We start from the raw sequence: 23,784 nt of genomic DNA on the forward strand, positions 1-23,784 counted from the left end.
ACCTGTTCAGGAGGATTTTATTAGAATTAGCCAACTCTGCATGCATTTAGCCTCTAAGCTGTCTCCATCTTTCAAATACATCTCCAATATTTACCCGGGGTTTGTTATGTCTCTGGTCACGCAACTGTTAGAAACATGCCGTTTTTTTTAGGTTGGGTAGAATCTATTTCTGTTGATCCCGTTCGTTTGTTTGCTACTTTCATGGCTGTACTAACGTTACAGCTGTAGCGTGCTGGGTTTACCGGCACCCCAGCCTGGCTGTCAAACTGGGCAGTTGATAACAACACACAGGCCCAAACACAAACAGACATTCCGTCACGGAACGGAAATTTCAAAAAGGAGAAAATACTGGCATTAGCGTTGTTGTCAGAAAAGATAGTATTTCAACTTAGCATGTTTTCTTAATATCTGATGATGCATTGGGGTCATTTTTGGATTTATTACAGTAAATATATTACACATTGGACTTTTAAAAGGTTGAGGTTGCCAAACCTATGCGTGAGAAAAGGAAACCCTGGATTGTTTAAGTATTTTACAAAACAGAGCAATGGCATGTTCATATTAATAGCAATGCTTCTGCTAATCACCAGGACTTATAGTAACTATTGCAATAACTTAACTGAACTGAGCACTTTTTATTTTATGTTTCTTGTTTATGTTTAAGCTTGTTTTTGTTTAACTCACTATAAAGAGATTTTTGATTAGGCCTCGTTCTGTACTCAACTGTTTTGATCTGCAGTGCTTTGTTATTGCTATTCCAGTTCAGTTTGCCCTGTCTGTAATCTTTGTTGTTGTGAAAGTCGTGTTACAAACAAAAAACAGTCACCACTTTGATAAACATCACTGAATTGGATACATTAGTAGGGTGTAGTCATGGGATGGTTACCATTAGGTTGCCACCTTGGTCATATCATAGTGACCACAAATGTAACCCATGGTATTCTCCAAAAGCACTACTTTTGCATGTTGTTTATGTATTTTTCAACATATTTATCTTAAAAGATTAGTACTTTAACTACATGTAATATTTCTACCAAGTAATTATCCGTTTGTTCTTATGCGATCGATGGAAGGGTCTAAAAGGATAGAGGGTGTCATATGTTGTACAAATTGTAAAGTCCTTTGGGGTGAATTTGTGATTTTGGGCTATATAACTGAAGATGACTTCAGTATTTTAGTACTCATCCCTACTTATAAAGCCTGTCTCAGAGGATATACAAGCCACTTTGGTTGTTGCAAGGCGACTAAAGACAATAGAGTGCCCAAGAAAGATCTCTGACTTACTGACATGAAGCATATGTAAGCAGTTTTAAGCTGTTGGAGGTTAACAGTTGCCTTTAGACCTTTTAGGTTAAATGTCCTGTATTTAAAAATAACACTGAGGTATGTTTTATGTAAGCTTAACCATAACTAAGTAGGCATTGACAGATGTTTGCACTGTGTCACTGCTTGCTGACTTACCATCTGACATTGAGGACCAGCTGTTAGAAGTAGACAGTAGCATAAGACAGGAACTGTCCTGCAGAAAACACACAGCAACAGAGCACAGTGACAATAGATAAACAAAGTTAGCCTCTAGCTGATTAGCTTTCCGTTACACTGACACCTGGGAAGAACCGGTGTTGTGTCCTTACTGGTTTTCAAACTAACTGGTTTCCGTATGTTGTGTTTACCTAACAGCAGCAGTTGTTACCTGCCTCTATCACCAGATTCGTCACACAATCACAAACATTACTGCCGATTTTGAGATTGCGTCCCAGATCTACTGCAGTGAATATGATGGTATAAGTGAGCACTACATCACAACCACATACAAAAAAGAAATTTAAGAACATATAATGATTGCAAGATCGTGTCGAGGTGGTTTCGATCTCACAAGGGCAAAAACATGTATCACCTGTAACAGCAGCTCTACGCTGTGAGCTACGAGGCTCATGGATATCCTGCTTTCCAGTCGTGTATTAATTAACTACGTCGGCATCCAGGTAACATGTTGTCTTGAGTTGATCTGAAACAATTGGTTACCTGGGTTTAGTTTAGAAAATACCCGAACGTATTTATCAGGTTTTTTTCCTCGCAGCTACTGCTATATTGACCACTAGCCTACATTACAGCCCCCTATGACGCTACACAGGTCTATGTTAAAAAACAAAAATTTTAAATAGTGACGATCTAACTCAGATAAAACTGTCAACATACAGTAGCTACACAAGTGTCGAGCGAGCCACTGAGCCAGGAAAAGTCGAATACAAGTGGTAATATTATACCCACAAGTTCTGAAGGCATGGGTGTAATGATTTACAATAAAGCGTTATTTTGTGTAGGCCTATATTGAATAGTAAAACATACCTGTGTTTGCAAAACGTTCTTGCAATCAGAAATGGCAAAAGTACTCACTTCCCGTACTCAAGTAGAAGTACAGATACTTGTGTTAAAACATACTCTGGTAAAAGTAGAAGTACTGATCAGTACTTCTACTTTTACCAGAAAGAAGTTACATTAATGTAAGTTCTTTACTCAAGTAAAAGTAACAAAGTACAGGCTTGGAAATGTTCTTAAAGTATAAAAGTAAAAGTAGCCTTGCGAATGACAACCATTTTTTATGCAAAGCTACCTGGACCACACAAATGTTAAAAAAGGCTCTTTATATGCCATTGCCTACATTTTAAATGAATGTCTGCCAATATGCCTAAAACATCACATATATGATTATTGTGACAGAGACTGGGACTCCAGGTTAATAAGATTCTGACTGAGTAGCAAGATATGAATTCAATTGGGATTCTGTGAGAATTCACAGATCCAGTTTCTCTTTTTTAATCTTCCCCTTAACATTTAAAGGAATATACATGTAGGCCTATGTGTGTGTGTGTGTGTGTGCTCAAATATGGCTTCTGGAAAGAAAATAAAGGATAAAATATGAATTACTAAACAGACATTAATTTAGAAGTTCCCCGTACTTTTAGAGTTACGCAGCACATTCGCCAGGAGTCATTATTGATGCCTACTATCTCAAACATCTCTCTCAGATAAGGCCATGGATGATTGGGAATGTCTTGCTGCTTGTCTGCCGAATCTCTGGGATCTCCGTTTTCTTCATTTTCAATCATGTCACCGTCCATACTACTATGTGCTAACGTTACCGCCATCAAGCCGCAATGATATGCCGCAAATGAATGCCGCCGAATCTGTCGAGTCGTCTAGTGGTGCGTCAAGTGCAACGTATATTCCCATCCAATTAGATTGAATTCGGTATTGATGAAGCGAAAAAAATAATAACGGTACCTCCACTGAAATTATTTGAAACTAAAGTAACGAGCCAATTTTGTAAAATGTAAGGAGTAGAAAGTACCGATATTCGTGTTAAAAATGTAAGGAGTAAAAGTAAAAAGTCGGCACAAAAATAAATAGTAAAGTAAAACTATCTGAAAAATCTACTTGAGTACAGTAACGAAGTATTTGTACTCGATGTAAGTACATGATGTAAGCGATGTTCTAATCATAGTCTGTTAATATTTACATTCATACATACATATGGTTCTAATCAAACTCCAACACAGCATATAACGTTATTTAAATTATTTAAGGAGCATTGAGCTCAGGCGATATGTTTCTCTCTGGGTTCAATAAGTGCGCCCCTCGTGGACAAAATAAAACACTGCCTAAGCCCAGGGTAACAAGTTGTTTTAGCTTTTCATGTGGCTCATTGTTAGCAATTGTGTATTTTGACAGTATTGTCCATTATATCGTCACTGTTTAAAAGTATTTATATAGTCATATGTGTAATGTTGTAGGGGCTGTAACGTAGTGATAATATAGCTGTAGCCGCGAGAAAAGAATAATGATAAATACTATCGTGTATTTTCTAAGAGTAACGGTTTTCTACAGTCTATGGAGTAACCTAGCCTGGATCAGAGCCATGTCTTTCTCTATCACTCTGGCCTGGACGCCAGCCGAATTTAGCCCCGCCCACAACATTCGAGGTCGGGAGGTTCACACAGACTAGAATCTGAGTATGACGATGTCAGGCTAGGAGTAACCTCCGTAAAACCAAAACGAACTGTTACCTGGATGCTGACGTAGTTAAGTAATATCTATTAGAAACAAAAGTCAGAAGTGTTACGAGTAACTCATAGCGTAGAGCTGCGGACGTGAAGAATATGTGCTTTTGCTTTCGTCAGTTCGAAACCAACTCGACCCAAACTTGCAATTATTGTATTTTCTTAAATTTCTTTTTTTGTATGTGGCTGCGATGTAGTGCTCACTTATACCATCATATTCGCTGCAATAGATATGAGATGCGACCTGAAAATCGCCAGTAATATGTTTGTGATTGTGTGAAGAATCTGGTGATAGAGGCAGGTAACAACTGCTGCTGTTAGTTAAACACAATATACGGAAACCAGTTAGTTTGGAAACCAGTAGGGACACAACACCGGTGCTGATGCTTCACAAGCTTCACGTAGATAGATAGGTTAAAATGTGCTTTTCGCTACCTAACGTTACCTTACTGGCAGGGTTCAAAATTAGCACCAGCCAAATGCTGGTAAAATACGCAAGTGGCTGGTAGATTTGCTTCACTCACCAGCCAAAAAAAACAACTTTAATCTATAGTGGCTGGTAAAATTTTAACATAGCCATTTGGCTGGTGGACGAAAAAGTTAATTTTGAAACGTGCTCACTGACTAACGTTAACAGTTCAACACGAACCCAAAAGTTATCTAGGTAGTTAACGGTCGTTTAACGTCTGATACAGATACTGACGTGTGTTAACTGTTTCGTCGGTTAACGTTACTTCTCGTCACACCTGCATTAACAGAATAACATATAAGCCTATAAGATAGCCAACAGTTACCAGAGGCACTCTCACCTTTGCTCGAGTAGATGGATGTTTGTTTTGACGTAAATGCAGTTCCCTCAAAAGGACGACGTTTTAAAGGAACCGCTTGCTTTTGCTTTCAAGTATGTCGTGGGTCAAAGGTCTCCAGAGTCAAAGGTCGCCTTAAACCTAAACGCTCACACACACACACACACACACACACACACACACACACACACACACACACACACACAATGTCTTCCCAAAGGTTTTTTCTCCGTGAAAACCTTTTTTTTAATAAGTACTGTCACTTTAAATAACACAATCCATTCTTAAAATGGGGGACATTTAACTGTAGTTATAGGTCTATTTGACAGTCACCAGACCTAGCTAGTGGTTGAGGAAATATTCAGACATTTATTTTAAGTAGCATTACCACAATGTAAAAGTAAAAGTCATCAGTCATCAAAATTTGTGTCAAGTGCGCCTAGAAGTTTAATCACTATCAAAAGTAATAGTAGGCCTACCTTTTATGAAAACAGAATGGCTCTGTCAATATTATAGTATTGTCATATAATATATTATTGGGTTCATTATACTGATTCATTAACTTGTAAGCACAATTTTAATGTAGTTGGTCAAGGTGGAGCTAATTTTAGCTGTTTATAAATGAATACATCGTTTTTAATATGCTTAATAAAGGTTTTTAAAATCTGTAATAAATGTGTCAAATAAAAGTAGTTGAGTCAAAATGATTTCGCTGTAATGTACTGTAGTCGAGCAGAGGAAGAAAGTATAAAAAAATTTAATTACTCAGGTAAAGTAAAAGTATCTAAAAGTTACCACTGACCAGATCCCACTAGTTAATTCAACACAATACACCAGTTTTTAAGAAGTAGATTAGCTGTAAAAGGCCCTATAGACTATTGTTTGTGTATTCCATTGAAGCAACACTCAGACAGACTATTTGCAAAAGCAAACTGGAAGACTGCCAGTAAAGTAAAAATGCATACAGAATTGGCTGACTCAATCAATTTTTTATTTATTAGCACCTTCAGACATACAAAACTTGCTTTGTATAAAACAGTGGTTAGCGTATTTTCTAGACATAGTTATGCTTGAGCTCTCTACAGCAAGGATTAACAAAGCTAAACCATCAACTATCAGCCTATGGGAAAGCGCAACAGCACAAATATCAGACCTAATGACTTCAGCGCCACAAGAACTAGAGGAGAGCGACTAGCCACGGTGTGATTTCTGTTTGTTTGTTTCTTTTCTTTTCCTTAAGACCGCAGAGGGTGGGGGGTGGGAGAGGGTTTTTGTTCTTGTTCAATTTGTGTTCATCTGTTCTATGCACCACTTGACATTACCTGGCACATATTGTGGAATGTATTCTGTATGTCTGTGTGATAAATGGTGCTAAAAAATAATAAAAAATTGATCCCAAAAAAAAGACATACAAAACAAATTCCACAATGTGTGACAGGTAATGTCAGATGGCGCACAGAACAAAGAAACACAAATTGAACAAGACCAAAGACCCTATCCCACCCCCCACCCTCTGCGGTCTTGAGGAAAACAAAACAAAACAAACAAACAGAAACCACACCTTGCCTAATCACTCTCCTCTAGTTCTGACTTTCAAGACTGCAGTCTAACTTTTCACATGTATGAAAACTAATGACCCTTATTAAAACCAACAGATAGATGTATAATAATTTTGTAAATCCTGTTACAATATGTTGATATATTCACTGGTACTGTACACTCGCCCCTTCCTCTCTTACAAACAGTATCTCTCTTTTGTGAAATGCTGACAATGTGCCTGGAAAGTTCATGGAAATAAAGAAACCATATTGTCTTTCTTGCTCTCCCCGACTATGTCCTCATCCAGGTTTGTTTCTGCCACAGAATCCGGCTGTGACTCTCTTGTCCACCCGCTGTTAATTCTTCATGATTACCAGCGGCAGTAAACATCTGGAGTCAGCGTTTTGGGTTTTTTCAGTGACAGTATTGCCCTTAGAGGACAAGGTTAATAACTAGATTACAACTTTAATACAATTTTGAGTGAACAGCTTTACAATGGCAGCTCACCACCTGTTCAACCTGCTTCCCTCCTGCAGGCGCTATAGGTCAATGAAAGCACGCACCGCCAGACCAACAAACAGCTTTTTTCCCTGGACCTTATGTTCACTGAACAAACAATAACCCTGTGCAATAATGGCCATTTCCCACCAGCTTGTGTTGTTTTTGTATTATTATTTTTTTCATGTTTGCAGTTAGCTTTACTCTTTACACAAACATGATAATTGTATTTTCAATAATAGTTTAATCCCAAACTATCAGGTTAGATTGATTTTATTGTAAATAACTGGTGCTATCAGCTACAGCACTTTACCAAAACCATTTGACTTTTTTTTAAGCACAGGAATCAATTTGCTCTTACTTTTGCAAAAACAAAAGGCTAATGTAAATGCAAAACACTATTTACTATTTATAAACAGAGACTTTATTCACATCAAAAGCAGCATCTATTTATTAACATTTATGACATCTGTAAATTTGTCAATCTGATTTAACTAGTGCCTCTTATTTATCTGTTATTTATCTTGTGTATCTGTTTTAATCTTGTTGGAGTCCCGGTAGAGCACGCTCCTCCCGCCCACTAGCACTGAGAAATGTCACTAGGTAATAATTTCCATGGGGATGGCAGAGCCTGGCGAAGCTGGGGGTGGTTTGACTGAGGTCCATCGTTGAGGTGTGAGGCCTGTCGCGCACCAGCATCTTCCAACAGAAACACTGCATTAAACAGTGGCAAGATGCATTTTTTTATCTGTCAATCTATCTGACAATCTATACATCTATCTATCTGTCAATCTATATTTCGTCACCGTCCTAAAATAATGGCCTAAGTCATTTTTTTCTTGCCTAAATCATCTCCTCATGGTGCTGGCCACCTCTGGTAAAATTGCCTACATCCTCAGTTGAACAGGTCATGTGATTCTACACCTTTAGTGTAATGGCCTATGTCAAGAGTTTTATTTTGCCTAAGTCAAAAGACAATATGACTTAGGCAATTTTACAAGCTTTTCAAAATGGCAGCCGCTTCAAGAAGAACAAAAATCTACCACTCTATCACTGAAGTTATTTCCATGATTCAGAGCTCGTCCCCAATTGGTAAGTGATGAGGTTTCTGTGCATAAACACACTGATTGTTGACAGAGTTCAAGGTTTAAAATTGCCTAAGTCACAAAGGCATGTTCAAAAAAATCATTTATTCCTCTTATGTTGCATAATTGACAGACATTGTTATTAGTATGTCAATAGTCATCTATTGTCATAACATTTTTGAGTGAAATTATTAATAAATATATATTCAGTATTTGGTTCAGTTTTTTGTGTTTTCTGAAAAACCTGAAAAAATTACGTAGGCCATTATTTTAGGAAGGTGACGATATCTATCTATCTATCTGTCTATCTATATCTCTATCTATCTATCTATCTATCTATCTATCTATCTATCTATCTATCTATCTATCTATCTATTTATCTATCTATCTATCTATCTATCTATCTATCTATCTATCTATCTATCTATCTATCTATCTATCTATCTATCTGTCTATCTATCTATCTATCTATCTGTCTATCTATCTATCTATCTATCTATCTATCTATCTATCTATCTATCTGTCTATCTATCTATCTATCTATCTATCTATCTATTTATCTATCTATCTATCTATCTGTCTATCTATCTATCTATCTATCTATCTATCTATCTATCTATCTGTCTATCTATCAATCTATTTATCTATCTATCTATCTGTCTGTCTGTCTGTCTGTCTGTCTGTCTGTCTATCTATCTATCTATCTATCTATCAATCATATTTCTTATGAAGGTAATACCAATGGCTTTGGCCTTTTGAAGTTTAAATGTTACCTTAAGGTCAAAGTGTTTGAACTGTCTTCCCTCTTTGCAATGGAATATCAAAGCAAAGCAGAGAGATTAAGCCACACACACTGAGATGTTGAGTAAAATAAAATATGTATTTGGCATCACTCAGCAGCCCCACATCATTGGTAAAATTCTGAGAATGCATCCAAAATGTTTTACAAACATAGAAACTCTTTATTACAACAGTATCTCTCACTCAAGTTGTAGGCGTGTATTTTTTCTAAAACACATTCATATCATTGCAGTACAGTGGAATTCATCCTTTTATTTTTATCACAGCATAAAAACAATCTCTGAACATGTGAGAATCCTAACACAAACGTTCAACATCATTCACAGTTTGGGATATTTAGATGTGATGAAAAAAGGATAAGCTCAACAAGCTTTTGATTTGGATTGGCATCATCACTCAAAGAATATCTTAAAAACCCTGTATCCACACTACGTAAGAAAGTCCTTTCAATCAAACATTTACACATATAGTTTATCATATATATCCCTAATATTTTTTTTTTTTTTTTTTTTATAAAATACCACTTCATCTCATCATCAAAAACTAGGCAGAGTTGAGATGCACCCTCATTTCTAATAAATGAGCAAATCACATCTGCTATAGTCTCCTTGCAACATTAGAATAGTGTGCAAGAGTCATACTTGACATGGAACTGCGCAGGACTGTAAAATAATGTTTATTTCCTGCATGTGAGGTACTGTAAAAACCCTGATGAACAGGGTCAAACTAAATCTAAATGTATTCTCAGTCCGGATAAAAATCTCCATAACTGAAAAACAAACGAGGCAGTTACTACATACATGTCAAAAAATATCAGCCTCCTTGTAATGAAATTCATAACAAATACTTACACTCACTAATCAAAATAAAAATGGGCATGCTGAGCTAAACACAACCCCAAACTTACAGTTTTACTAAACATAACATAAAATTTAGCACATTTAACAAATGAAAGAAATATAATCATATTTGAACGTAATGCAGTGGATCAAGAGAATACTGATTTTTAAGATCTATATCCAAATACACTGATAAATACATCACATGGCAGAAAGCTGGGTGACCCTTAGGATGTGTTATAAAGTCAACCTGCATCCTAAACTGAGTCGCCACAGATCTGCTTTTTTGGAAATCAAAAAAAAAGATGTCTTTGGACAAGCACCAAAGAAAGGAGAACTAAATTTCAGGTGGTTATTTGTAAACAACTTGTAGCAATTCCATGAGAGTTAGGCCACAATATGTACGCCTCCTAATTGATTATAATCAGATTGGCATAATTAGGAGTGGCATTGTCATTGATAAAAGCACAGCCATCAATCAAAAGTGACAGTAGTGCTTTTCCCTCAATGGATCCCCTAAATACTCATAATTGTGTGTATTTTATTGCTGTCTTCTTCGACATTACTTATTCAAAAATAATCAACTTTTCCAGAGTCTCAAAAATGATTGATTTGGCAGTTACAGTAAAAATACAGTATCACTTGGTGTGTGGAACCGTTTCATCTCCATGAGGAGCCAGTGTATTTCAGCAAGTGTTCCCTAATTTGAGAGCAAAACGGATATTCTTAAAAACATTTAACTCTTAAGACTATTTAGTTACCTTAACAGAATCAAACATATAATTAATGTTATTTTTTATCTTTAAAAAAGGCTTAACAAGTTACACTAATAGTAATCATTAAAGTCATTTACTGTACAGAACTGACCGGTTGTGTGGAAGGCCATTTTTGCCATTTTTTAAAATCTAGCAGTAATATCCCTGTTCATAAACAACAGAAAGGCATCTTAAACAACTACTGTTTAAGGATGAAATCTAATGAGGCAAAGTGCAATGATTCAAAGATACAATTTAAGTCATGGAGATCATGAACTGAGCTACCTGTTGGACAGCTTTCAATAGAAATAGAGAACATCTTTTCACTGAAATAACTCCTGAAACAGTTTATATCTGAATGATCAAAATTAGTCTTGTTTTCAAACTTAAAACTCAATTGTCTGTATAAATATGGTTGTTTTTAGCCTGTTCAGTCTCAATAAACTCTGAAGTCTCCTCTGCAATTTGTCCAGGGATTCGGAAATCTATCGGTATGGGCTGTGCTGGTTCCGGTGGTTGGGACTGAGCCAAGGGGCAGCCGGCCTCCCCTTTAGGGCTGGAGGTGCTGTGAGAATTTTGAGGATCTAAGTTGCAGCCAGTGCCCTGAAGAAACTGAAGGAAATTCTCCTCAATGGATCCTTCACGGCTGGGCAGTCTGTCCTCCATCTCAACCCCTGCTCGACGAAACAGACAAGGCAGATGCTTGCCCAACTCATCCCGGATCTGTCTGTTGAGACAGCCATAAAAGAAGGGATTGGACGTGAAGCAGAAGTAGCCAATCCAGGTGACCACCTCCTCCAGAGAGGCGAGTGTGGCTGGAGGGCTGGCAGCCAGTGCCGAATACAGGTGGAAAGTAAAGTATGGCAGCCAGCAACAAAGGAATTGTCCACCTACTGCTGCCAACACTGCTGCAGCCTTTCCTCCCCCAAAGGGGCGCTGCGGAGTGGCTCTGCCTGTCCCAGTCCCTGTCCCAGAGCTGGTAACCATCGTGGAACGGCTGCTGAGTGATTCTGATCGCTGGCGACGAGGTGTGTCCATCCAAGTAGGCAGAGGCCCATGGTGCATGGCTGCAACCCGAGCAACTTTGAACATATTGCAGTACACAACAAGAATGACCAATACTGGACACAGGAAATACACTAGAGTAAACAGGGCCATGAAGGCCAAGCGGTTTGACCCTCCCCCTGTCCAATGTAGTGAGCAGCGCCGGTGACCCTGAGCAGGTGGAGATGGGACTGCCCCTCCTCCCCCCACCCCACTACTCTCCAGAAGAGGAGTTCTTCCACCTTGCAGGAACCAAGCGAGCAGCGGCAGAGCAGACATGGCCAGGGCTTTGACCCATATCCCAACCAGCACTGAAGCTACTAGGCCAACAGTCATCTTTACTTCATAGCGCATTGGGTGTATGATGTAGTAATAACGCTCCACATTGATGACGGAGATAGAGAGGATGGCAGCACTCACCAGGCACACACTGAGAAAGAGGTAGCTCCGGCACAGGGCCTCCCCGAAGAAGGCTTGGCTTGAGAGCATGCCAAGGGGCATCAGCACCAGGGCTGCCAGCAGGTCCACCACGCACAGGTGGAAGACAAAGGCAAACTTGTGGAGCTGTGGGGCCTTAGCAATGACCGTCATGACAGCGACATTACCCACCACAGCCAGCAGATCCATGAGCAGCATGGCCAGCAGGGCTAGCGACTGGGACAGAGCCCAGCCCTCAGGCAGATAGGAGGCAGACATGTTGGACATGAGCTGTGGAGGTGGGTGGGAGGAGTTCCACATCGGCTCCATTGAAGGTTGGGATGAAGCAGGCAGGCAGGAGCAGTCACAGGCCCATCACCCATCCTTCAAAGCCAGGAAGTACGGCCAGAAAACAGCGGCTTGAAAATGAGGTCAAAAGCTGCCTTGTAGTCCGGAGGATGATGCTGTGATCGTCAGGAGGTTCAGCTTTTATAATTCCTGTCCATTTAGAAAGTCTTCATGTCTGTCGTCAGTCGCAACCCACCCTAAAAACAAGAGAGACAGATGAAAATATGTGTTTCCCTGATTTTGCATGCGTATCCCTATAATAAGTGACCCCTTATTTGCACTTCTGGGTTATATGATCTAATCCTTTCAATCTGTTGCTCGTGCTGAGTTTCACTTTTGCCCCAGCTACTGTTAAGATTAATACACTCGGATCAAGCTTTATATAAATCCTCCATAGCTTCTCAAATCTCCGTTAAGGCAATTTTACTGATAAGGTAATCCAAAGCCAGCCCTCAAACCAATTAACTCAATTAAGTGTGCATTATTTGAGACAGGGACACTTGGCACCTTTTTTGCAACATGCTGAGAAAACTGAAGGAGTGAAATGATTTAAACAATCATAAATCATGCAAAATAGTCAAGCCACTTGAACAGATTATAGTTCATAATTCTGCAACCAAATCATGAAGCCCCAAAAACATGTGTATGATTATACTAATAGGATTTTGGACCACCTTCTTTACACTTTCATTAATATAAAGGTCAAAGATCTGCTCCTTTGCTGAGAAGCTGCAGGTGATGAATACTTTTCAAGCACACATCCTGTCAATGTACGAATGCATGCTAATTCCCCAAAACCGATCCTATTAATAAATAGGTGACAGTTCTTTTCCGTCACATCTACACCAGCTGTGTGAGCTCTTGTTAAATATGTATACCCAGGATCTAAACTGATTGTGTACGGATACAAAAAAAAATTCAATCACAGATTACTGGAAGGCCTTGTAGCTCCAAGATGCAATGCTTTTGCTTGTGTACATGTACTACAATAGCATGTCTGCCACTAAAGAAGCCCTGGCCACTTAGTATAAGTGAATTTAATGGTTCAAATGGAAAACTTGAGGCTATTCATAGGTTGCAAAGGCTGCCTGCATATTGACTATGCCCAGCTATTGCAGACAACAGACATGGGTGGCTGCTGCTAAGTATGTGTCAGATCAAGGAAATCCAAGGAAATTGCTTGAATGCTCTCTGCCACACATGAAGCACAGGATGTTCTGCCTCCTGTCTGCAGTGACATTAGGAAAAAATGTAGCTCTAACCTCCCTCATTACCTATGAATGATTGCCCTCTGTGAGCAACGTCTCTAAATCACACATAGGGGTACTTCCAATTCAGTTTAACCATCCTGCCTGGTTTAGTCATGTCTTACCGCCTACTCATTTTCATTAATGCATTACACCCACTGTATAAAGCAAGACCTACCTTCTATATATCACAGCACAATTAAATTAGATGTATCGTTGCACTCAGCAGTAATCAGCAGATTAGAAGAAGAGAGTGAGAGCAAGCGAGAAAATGTGGTGATAATCAGGGAGCGTGAAGGGAAGAAACACAGAGAGAGCATCATGTACCAGAATCTGAGTTTTTCCTGATGCAGCTGTCTGCTGCTTTTGGTCTCTGAGGATGAAAACCTGGTGTAGCTCCCACAGCTGAGGTACTCAGTGGACATCAATCCATGCACCTTGTAAATGCTGTTGAGGTACTTCCCACAATACAAGCCTGTTTCTCTTCCCATCCCTTGGTCTGCCTCGTGCCTCCTCCTCCCTGGATGACTTGAGCTGTGGCAGCAGAGGTTTTTCTGAAACGATGCTCATGTAAATGCATGCAAAGACACCAGCTCACTCTCTGCTTTCCCCCTCCACTCACACACAGTGACTGCAGAGATGGAGCAGGAGGCAGCGAGAAACAGGACCAGAGCTGCCGTCTCCGCAGGGTCCTAGTGTCCTCATCGCATTGTCAAACATTACCTTCCGAGATTAGGTACTGAATATTATGATGGTAGGGAAATGTTGTCGCTGTAGTTGTTAACATTGTAAGCAGATTTTTAGTGTGGTATGAGAAAAGAAAATAGTTAGTCTAAAACCTCTCAAAAACTAAAGTCTGGCAATGTGAGACTAACTGTAGGCCTACACATGTTACAAACTAAATCTTCACATCATCACACAGAATAAGCATACAGTGATTGTTATGCAAACACGCTAATCATATGTTGACGTCAGCAGGTTAGCATGCTGATGAGACCCTAACAGGGCTGTAACAGTCAGACATGTTAGCTTGCTAATTTGACATCTCAGCCGAAAACACAGCTGCTGCATGTAAGTAGACGTACACCTCAAATCTGAGCCAAATAATACAGAGCTAAGCCTGTCACTCTACAGAGGATTTTGATTGTTTTACCCCAAGTATCAAGGATCTAAAAACTAGCAAAGTTCTCAATTTTTCATCTATCCAAAAACATATTTTCTGGTGTGTAATGGGCATTACAGCCTAGTAGGGCTGCTAGCATGGCCAGTAACTTTTAGTTTTGTTTTACCTTGAGGGTAAGAGATGTCTTCCAAGTTACCTCTTAACTCATAAATAGGAATGTGCACAAAGCATGATACCTCACCCTCATGTCTAATCCCTTAATTTTTGACCCTCTCCTGGTTCATTATTTTTGTCAGTCAGTAATGATTCGGGTTGTAATTTCATGGATTTAATCGCCCTCCAGTACAAGATTTGCTGAAACAGGGAGGCATTGATTAGGCCAGGCCTCAGTCTCCACCTTCTCATCTTCTCTAACTGGGGCTCTTGTTGCCACGGTGATCTTTTTCATATACAGTCCATCTCATTGCTCTGTCAGTGAAGGACAATGAAATCTGGGCTATGATGGGTAAAGGCTACTCTTCTGAAGGAGCAAGCATGGAGCAGCTTAGTCCTATTTGTTTTATCATTTGCATTTGTAAGGTTAATGATAACACACATAACATTTGCATTTCAATGAAATCACGTCTTGCACCTCTTTCACCATTAAGAAGCATGTTTTAATTTGCAGCACCTCTCATGAATTGATTGATTGATATAGTTTACTAATAGCCTCATAATAATGGAATTGGTTAAGTCATTGTGATAATGCAGATCTTCTGGTTGAAATACTATACAGCTTGTTGCTTTCAGCCCACAAATCAGTGATCTTACTGCATCAGGTGCATAGACGCAGTTACAGATGAACAATGGAGAAAGGCACTTGTTACATGTATTGCGAACTAGGTATTTTATTTTTATATTACCACTTTATGTAGGCTATAACAGAAAGATTAGTTGATGTGTCAAAGAATGAATGTACAACTATTTTAAAAATAAATTGTTTGAGTCATCAAAAATGTCAAAAAATCATCTTATATATATATATTTAATCTTACTGATTATTTAATCAAGAAAGTAATCGATAATGAAAACATTACGATACAACATTGTGATGTTAGTTGCAGCCCTACATATCACTATGCCACTCTTCACCATTATAAACCAACTCTTTAGAATTTCATGTAAGCCTATAATAACTTATGATCTTTTAAACCTGACTGATTACAAGCTAACGTCATCTGTCTCTTCCTGTCAATACTTCAACCATGCCTGGAGAGCAGAACATAAGGAAACACGATGCAACTGGGTGGACCAATTTAATGGGCAGTGATTACTACTGTTGTCATGGGGAAGATGTAAGACGTCTGGCAACAGTGTGTGTGTGCGTGCGTGCGTGCGTGCGTGTGTATGTGTATCAGGTGTTGATTCATGACAAAAATAGTCTTGCTCGGCAGGCAGCACCAATCACTGCCACCAAAAATACAATGGTTTCCATGGCAACCTTGAAAATAGATTCCACATTCGCACTCAGAAATAGCAAAGGACGCTGCACTAACCCCAGAGAGCCCCAACCGCCAATAATAACTACCCATATATATGGATGCACAAATATCAGCTGCACTCAGAAATAAAATCATGTGTTACATTTACCAAAACATAATTACCGCAACCTACACAAACAATCAACTCAAATTCAAATACACACTTAGCATGGGTGTACTGAGGCATGGGAAAACATTAACCAGCTCTGTGTTTAATAACATCAAAGCAAAAGCACAAAAAGGTTGTTCAGAGTGAAGGACAGATTCTTTACAAATGTCTAACATACCATGCCAAAAAGCATTAGTCACATCATATTTTGAGATATCTTGTAACTGTGTTGGAGTGATTCTGGAGATTAAAGGTAAAGTGATAAATGGTGCCTTGGAGCCACTTGGGGTAGGAAGGTTTATATTGCAGCAAGACCGTGACTGTGTGTATCCCAGGCAGAAAAATATTTTGTTGGGTTATTCTTGTTATGCTTCCAGTGAACATTCACCAGTCTGGAGATTTATAATTCCTGAGATGCATGTATTTGGCATTGTTAATTATATACTGTACATGATGTTGGACATTCAATATTTCAGTCCTCAGACCTTCATCATAAATAAAGTGAGTCCAAGTTATTGACAATGTGCAAGATTCTTTTGTTATTTCACAGTCAGAATTTATGATCTGATACAGAGTTTTTGGAGAGCAAGATATTTGTAGTAAGTGTTGTTAAACTTTTGAAATAAAAGCAGATGTCATATATCATGGTAACAGTGACTCTCTGCTTCATAATATGTTCCAACAAAATGCTCCTTTGTGAGGCGCACCCAGTCATTAAATGGTTTGTTGATTTTCCTGTGAGAGGATTAGTGTCCAGGATTTATGCTAAACTGATGCAAATATCCATAGGAGAACTCCCAAGAAATGGGAACGAGAGATGTGCCCTGAGGGAACACAATTAATTGGGAGACAGTTTGGGACAACATTCACAACCCAAATCACCAGTATATCCACTTCAACATATGCCATAGGACATACTGGACTCCTCAGAAGAGATACGTCTCGAAAGTCACTCCCACTCCCTATTGTACATTCAGTCAACCTCAACAAACTGGAACTGTTTGTTTGTTTCTTTTGTTTCCGCAGAGGGTGGGGGGTGGGAGAGGGTTTTTGTTCTTGTTCAATTTGTGTTCATCTGTTCTATGCACCACCTGACATTACCTGGCACATATTGTGGAATGTATTCTGTATGCCTGTATGATAAATGGTGCTAAAAAATAATAAAAAAATTGATCCCAAAAAAAAATTTCCTGGCTCCTTTGTCGCAATGAGACTGCCATCGTTAGCAGTGAAAATGAGTGTCAGTGAAGGACAGAGGGAAGATTTATAGCCTAACAAATATATTTGTTTAATTTTAAAGAAATCTCATTGGACATTCTTCTTTTACTGTAGTCTGCCAATCATTTCTGGCATAAAGTCTGTTCCAAGAAGCAGGTTAACTGAGTTATTTGGATAACAGATATTTTACTCAGCAAAGTAATCCAGATAACTCAGCAAACCTGCCTCTTGATTAGGCCCCTGAACATGTCGCTTACGCCAGATGGTGGCAGTGTGTCCACTATATTGTGCATGTGGTACAGTAGCTGCGTGCTTCACCCACTGTAATAGCTTTAAGAATTGTTTTGGCATTGCATGGTTTTATAGCCACATGCAGTTATCCACATTACAAAGCTTAATTGAACATGCATATACCCAAACCTAACTGTGATACACTTGATACACAACTGTGATTCTCATCCACACACACACAGTTCTCATGTCCATTCTTGTAAATAAACAGGAAATATAGATACACAGGACAGGAACATTACACAGGCACACACGACTGCCTGGGATTTGTTTATCTATTCTCTCTGGCTTTGAGTGAATTTCAGTGTGCGTGATATATTGGACACATTAATAGAATCACTATGGAAAATAAGCCTACATCTGCAATGACTTTCAGAGAAGATTATTAAGAAAGAGTATGATGATAAAATATGCTACAAAAACTCCATCACAAGCATACAAATATGCATGCTCTGTGAGCTCTAATATATTTGTTATTTCAATTCAGTGTATGAGTAAATATAAACCTACCAGTACGCACTATATAAAGTCCAGAAACAAGAAATAGTTTTACCTTTATTTCCATTTTGTTAACAAAAAACAAACACAAAATGTTATTCTGCAGTCTGTGAGTTACATTAAAAGGAGAATGACAAACACATGACTAATTTAATAACTCATGAACCTTTTGCTTGCCTGTAATTCAACACTGAAGTCCAAAAGAAACTGTTGTGTTGATCCTTAACTTCAGTAATTACTAAAGGATTATTTAAAAATATATATATATTATTATTATAAGCATTATTATTTAATGCCACTGTGTATCCACACATGCATATGCACAAAAGCATCATGTCACATCAGCTTGTATCATGACCAAAATATATTATTTCTGATCATCCCAATGACCTGTCAGTAACAGTAACATGTCCAGTATCAGGTCTTACAAAACAATTACATCCACTGTTTTTCCAGCTGTAAGCAGCAAACAGCTCTTCTTGAGAAAAGAGGCTGATCTCATTTTGCTGATGGAGCGCTGTAGGCTGTGTTGGATATTGCCATTACATGCTGCCACTGCCCCAGAGCTGTACCTCATTTATAAATCACAAGAGAACTTTAAATCTCCAGAGAGGGGAACGCCCATCCACCAGGCCGCTGCCGAAGTCAACCCTGCTATCGGATACTCCCCGAGCGAACGTACTGTACTGCGTGCGTACGTGCATGCGTGCGTGCATGCGTGCGTGTGTGTGTGTTTGTCAAGGGACTATTTTCACACATTACATGAGCTTGTGAGTATTTGTAGCAGCAGGACGTTGTATGTGGAATTGACTTAAGATGAATTAGGCCTACACCCATGTTCATAACAATGAAGGAACATGTCAGCCAGTGCAACAGTGTGACTCATTTACATGTTTTGAATAGTTTTTGGACAACAATGGAAGTCTATGGCACAGAAGAATAAGATATATATTAGGTTTTGACTAAACAGTTCATGTTTGTTGGATCAATTTACTGTTGGTCTTGATATTTTCATGGGATTTGTTGTCTATTTGTTGGAATTTTAGCACATTTTAAACAAAGAACAACATTCCCGCATTATAGCAGCAATGCTGTGCATTTGTACAGCAGAAGTAGCATAATGTGCTTGTTTTCGTGTGTGTGTCTTGCATGTGTATCTCTGTGTCCTAACACTAAAAACACTCTGGTAATGATGGGTAATTACTGCTATCCATGTCACATTATTATACAGTGGAGGTCGCAGATGCATTGCTCCTGCACAGCTCAGTCTCAGCAACACAGCTCTATATCTCGCTGAAGCTCAAGTGATTATGATTTTGTAGTCTACTGAAAGCCTTCTATCTCCATATTTGGTGATTTTTAGGTTTTCAAATAACTGATTATGCTAGATGCTCTTTTGTGGGGTCAGACAACTATTTTATGTCAACTAAAAACACTCTAAAAAGCAAGACGGTTATTATTTCATGAGAAACGGGCATTTTGAAGATACATGCTTTTCATGCTTTTAAAGTGGCGACATGTGGTTCTGTAGAGTCGAATGAGAGCTTGATGTTTTTTTCAATTTACAACACAATACAGCATGCGTCACACTTTCCCTTAATGCTCAGCAGCTCCATCATAACAACAGTTTAATTCTGACCCTGCAAGCAGGGCCAGGTGGCTTGTGGCCCAGAGGTAAAATGGTTGCCCTGCAACCACAAGGTTGGCAGATCAATCCCAGGTCATCCGGCCACTTTTCAAAGTGTCCCTGAGCAAGACACTGAACCCCAAGTTGCTCCCCCGATGCTTTATGTATAGCTCTCCACTGCTCCTAATACTTAAGATGATATAGAATTTCACTACATTGTACTGTGTGTATGTGACGATTAAGAATAAAGTTTGATATGATGACGCATGCATTAAATTAATGGAAACAGAGACTGCAGCAGTATTTAGGATAAAGAAGTTAAAAATAAAAAGGTGTCCTCTCCATCTCTTATAAATCCACCTATAAGTCCACAATGTCATGACAACTATAATTTGGGAGAGGATGTGAGCATGGATCCATACTGAATATTAAAAAAAAACGATTAATGATGATGATGATACTATTCCTCAGGTTACAGCACTCTGGCTGAGCTGATCCATACAACATCCTCCTGGGGGACATTCAAAAGGATTTTAATCTATTTCTTATTTGTAAGAGTTTATGTGTGCAAACATTGATCAAGCTTTTATCATTATTCAAGTTTTGACACATTCATCACATCATTAAAAGCATTGCTCATTTTCCATTGTGGAATAAAAAGGACGCGTCAGAAGGAAGGATGAAGGACAGGCTACATTTACCAGCGGTGGAAAGGTTTTTCATCTTCAATCAAAAGAAAGCTCCTAAATTGGTTTTTAAAAATGTCAATGAATAAAGTCATATTCATCTGTCAGATTGCCACTATGGCTAGAGAGTCAATTCATTATCATGGCCTTGGGGAAGAATGCTTTCACTGGGTGGAAATGTTGCCATTATTTTGTATTCAAAGCAGAAAAGGGGAACGACATCACAGTATGGTGCAAGTTATGCCCATATTTGGTATAATCCAAAAGTGACAGAAAGTAATCAAGTTCTATACTTTAATATTGTGATACTTGGATTAGGTTATTGACTACATTTTTTAACAGGTGATTAGTAATTGTATAGAAATATGTTTTAAAGTAACCCTTCCAACCCTGTTCATTTCAAAAGTAGGTTTAATTATTACATATTATTTCCATCTGTAGAGGACTTCTTGCGACGGGACTAGATTATTTAGCTTTTATTTAAAGGAACTGGGGTGTAAACTATCTGGGCGATGTAACATTGTCCTGTAGCCTTAGTGAGACCTCACAGTGTGACTCGATTCACCATTGAAATCGTGGATTTCTTGTCACAGTTTAAACCTTTTAATTGAAGACTTGCAGGACGATGGGCTGCACGTTGACCCTTTGCTACACGCTGACATCATAATGTCCTTTCTGTGTTCACTCTATTTGCCCATTACATGACAATCATTTTATACTGGATATGGTGCTCTCATTGTTTGCATTTTCCACCATCACCTCCTACCCTTGGCACCCATAGCAACCAGACCATTTCATCTTTACATTACGTTTTATGAGAGGGTGTCTCTGTGAAGTGACCTTGTGTTCAGAAGATTGATAACAAGGTATTCAATGTATAGCTGTACATGAGCTGGATGGTTATCTGTCATGTTGACATCTGCATTGTTGCCCTTTTCACCTTCTTCAGCTTTAGACGAATCATAGTCCTGGCATGTGTGTGTGTGTTCTGGCTTTTTTCTTGCACCTCTCATAACCAGTGTGTTGCCTTGCTACTGTAATGACATAGCCTTCCCTGCCCATTTGTTCTATTGTTTATATCCTGCATGCTTATTTTCCTGTCTGCCTGCCAGCCTGATGTGGGATGTAACTCTCACGGTCCTGCTCTGCGGCCAGAGGCCTTCAGACTTTTTGTCGTTAATGTTCTGTTTTTAGGACCTTGTGGCAGTGTTTCTTTTGTTTCATTTGCTCTTAGTCTCTTGAGGATTTTGTGTGTTGGGATTTCATGTTTCATTAATTGTGTTTGAGTTTTCTGTGCTTGCGCTGTGTGTACTTGCTTATGTGTCCCTGTAGCCCTGCCTAACATGTCTTCCCTTGTACACCTGTGTTGTGTCTAGCCTCGTCAGCCTGCCTTTGTGTTGCCAGTCCTCGTTGTCTTGATACCCAATCAGTGTTTTCCTCCTTATTCCAGTTCCCTGTCCACTACAGCTGTGCATTGTCTTGTGATAGCTCCTTGTGTATTTAGTTTGTGTGCTCCCTTTGTCTTATGTTAGTTTAGCCTGGTCCTACCAGACTCTCGTACATTTAATTTGTACAGAGAGTCTGGCCACTCTCCATTGTCCAAGTGTTAACTTCCTTGAAGGCGGGTACTCTGTTGAAGTTTAAAACTATTGGATCTGCCCAGAGCCACTCTGGAGCTGCCATAACCAATCGCTAACTTTTGGTCGTAACGTTGGCTTAGCATCGCTAGCGTTCGCCTTAGCCAACTCATTCACCACTAACGGCGCAAGCTGGAAAATCAAACTTTTCCCGAACCCCGTGGGGAGGAGGGCCACAACATCATGGCCACCAACAAAACTCAGTAAAGAATGTTCTTGCTCGGGCTTTAACTTCTGGATATTCTGCAGCGTTGCCACAACGGACTAAATGGCTTCGCTCGCATCTTTCTCCGCCACCATTACGGAACTACAACTCAAACTAGCGTACAACCTCAACATCATCGCTCTCAGCCACTCCCTCTGTTCGCTGATTGGACCGGTAAAGATTGGACCGGAGAAAACCCAAGAATATACCGCAAACCCAGACGTAGTACTGAAGGAAAATGAAAATTGAGCGGAAGTACGTAGGAGGGCGGAGCCAGGCTAGTGTTAGTTTGTCGTCGTATTTGTCAAAAAAAGTTCTGCCTGTTTCTTTTGCTCTGTTTCCCAATGTTCTTGTTTTTCCCTGTTTTGGATGTATTGCCTGCTTGGACTGTAAGTTTATTTAACTCATTAAGTCACTGTCACCTTGCAACCTTCTCATCTCATCTTCTGCATTTGGATCCTAACCTGCAATTCCTGACACGTGACAGTAACCCTCAACATGAACCAAATAAACTGCCTTTAACAACACATGATGTGTTTTGTTTGTATTTAAGTCTTCCTTATTGCATGCGACTTATCTCAACAATACAATGAGTGAAGCCAGTATAGTTGCATTAAATGTGGTTCACTGGAATATGTCTAAATTTACAACTATACCCTAACAAATTGCTCTGTATACTGAGGCTTCCTATTTTCCATTCAATTTATTTTTCTCTTCTTCCTGCAACATTAATATCTACACGCTGGTACGTTTACAGTTGCGATTCAGTAAGGGGAGACTGTATCTTTTTTGTTTTTGCTTCTTCTGATCCTCATAGCTGTACTTATTAGGAATTAATTGTACAACTAGGAATTAATTGTACAACTTTTTTCTTCTATTTTGGTGTGTGTGCTCATAACGCACCTTCCTCGTGTGTCAATGTTTGTGATGTTTCTGAGCATGTTCAGTTTTTGAAGTTAAGGCTACAGACTGGTCCACATCACATACAATAGCTAAAGTTAGCTGTGACATGTACTTCATGACATAATTTAGTGTTGATGACTTTTAAGATATGCACTAATAATGTGGTAAAGAGGAAATCCGTTCCAAACTCTCTAAAAGATTCAAATAGCCTTTCAAACGCATTTAAACAATGAAGAGCACAAAAAATACCGCAGGGAATGGGTTGGTCAAATTTTCTTCTCATCACAATTAACAAATAGGAATAATTTTGCTGCATAAAAATCTTTAATTTACTGTCACTTTACTTTCATTTAAAGACACTGAAGGCAGATATGTTTTAGTTAAAGGGTTATTACATGGTGAACATGTTCAACTAGGTAATGTATATGGCCCTAATGTCCAGGATGAGGCCTTTTATGCATCTTTACTTAGCCAATTAGCTGACATGGACTAACATGATAATTGGGGGGGACTTTAATTGTGCGTTA

At 39.0% G+C, this 23,784-nt stretch overlaps 2 protein-coding genes across 3 annotated transcripts in view; both read right to left on the reverse strand.

Annotated features, from left to right (window-relative positions):
• The window catches only part of LOC116041512 (AMP deaminase 2), a 32,544-nt gene extending 31,031 nt beyond the window's left edge, over window positions 1–1,513 (reverse strand). The window contains exon 1 of one of the 2 annotated variants that reach the window (XM_031287417.2): window positions 1,462–1,513. In XM_031287417.2, coding sequence (XP_031143277.1) covers window positions 1,462–1,504 — 43 coding nt within the window. In that variant the 5' untranslated portion in view covers window positions 1,505–1,513. The remainder of the gene's footprint in view (window positions 1–1,461) is intronic. The other variant, XM_036002044.1, reaches the window with a different exon arrangement.
• A 7,231-nt stretch (window positions 1,514–8,744) lies between these two features.
• Window positions 8,745–14,113, reverse strand: LOC116041736 (G-protein coupled receptor 61-like). Its single transcript, XM_031287782.2, has 2 exons — window positions 13,768–14,113; window positions 8,745–12,390 (listed from the first exon to the last, which is right to left on the reverse strand). Exon 2 carries the CDS (start codon window positions 12,173–12,175, stop codon window positions 10,778–10,780), a length of 1,398 nt encoding a protein of 465 aa, XP_031143642.1. The 5' UTR covers window positions 12,176–12,390; window positions 13,768–14,113; the 3' UTR covers window positions 8,745–10,777.
• Window positions 14,114–23,784: the final 9,671 nt, after the last annotated feature.

The sequence above is a fragment of the Sander lucioperca genome, chromosome 6 (assembly GCF_008315115.2).
Source record: "Sander lucioperca isolate FBNREF2018 chromosome 6, SLUC_FBN_1.2, whole genome shotgun sequence".
Taxonomy (NCBI): domain Eukaryota; kingdom Metazoa; phylum Chordata; class Actinopteri; order Perciformes; family Percidae; genus Sander; species Sander lucioperca.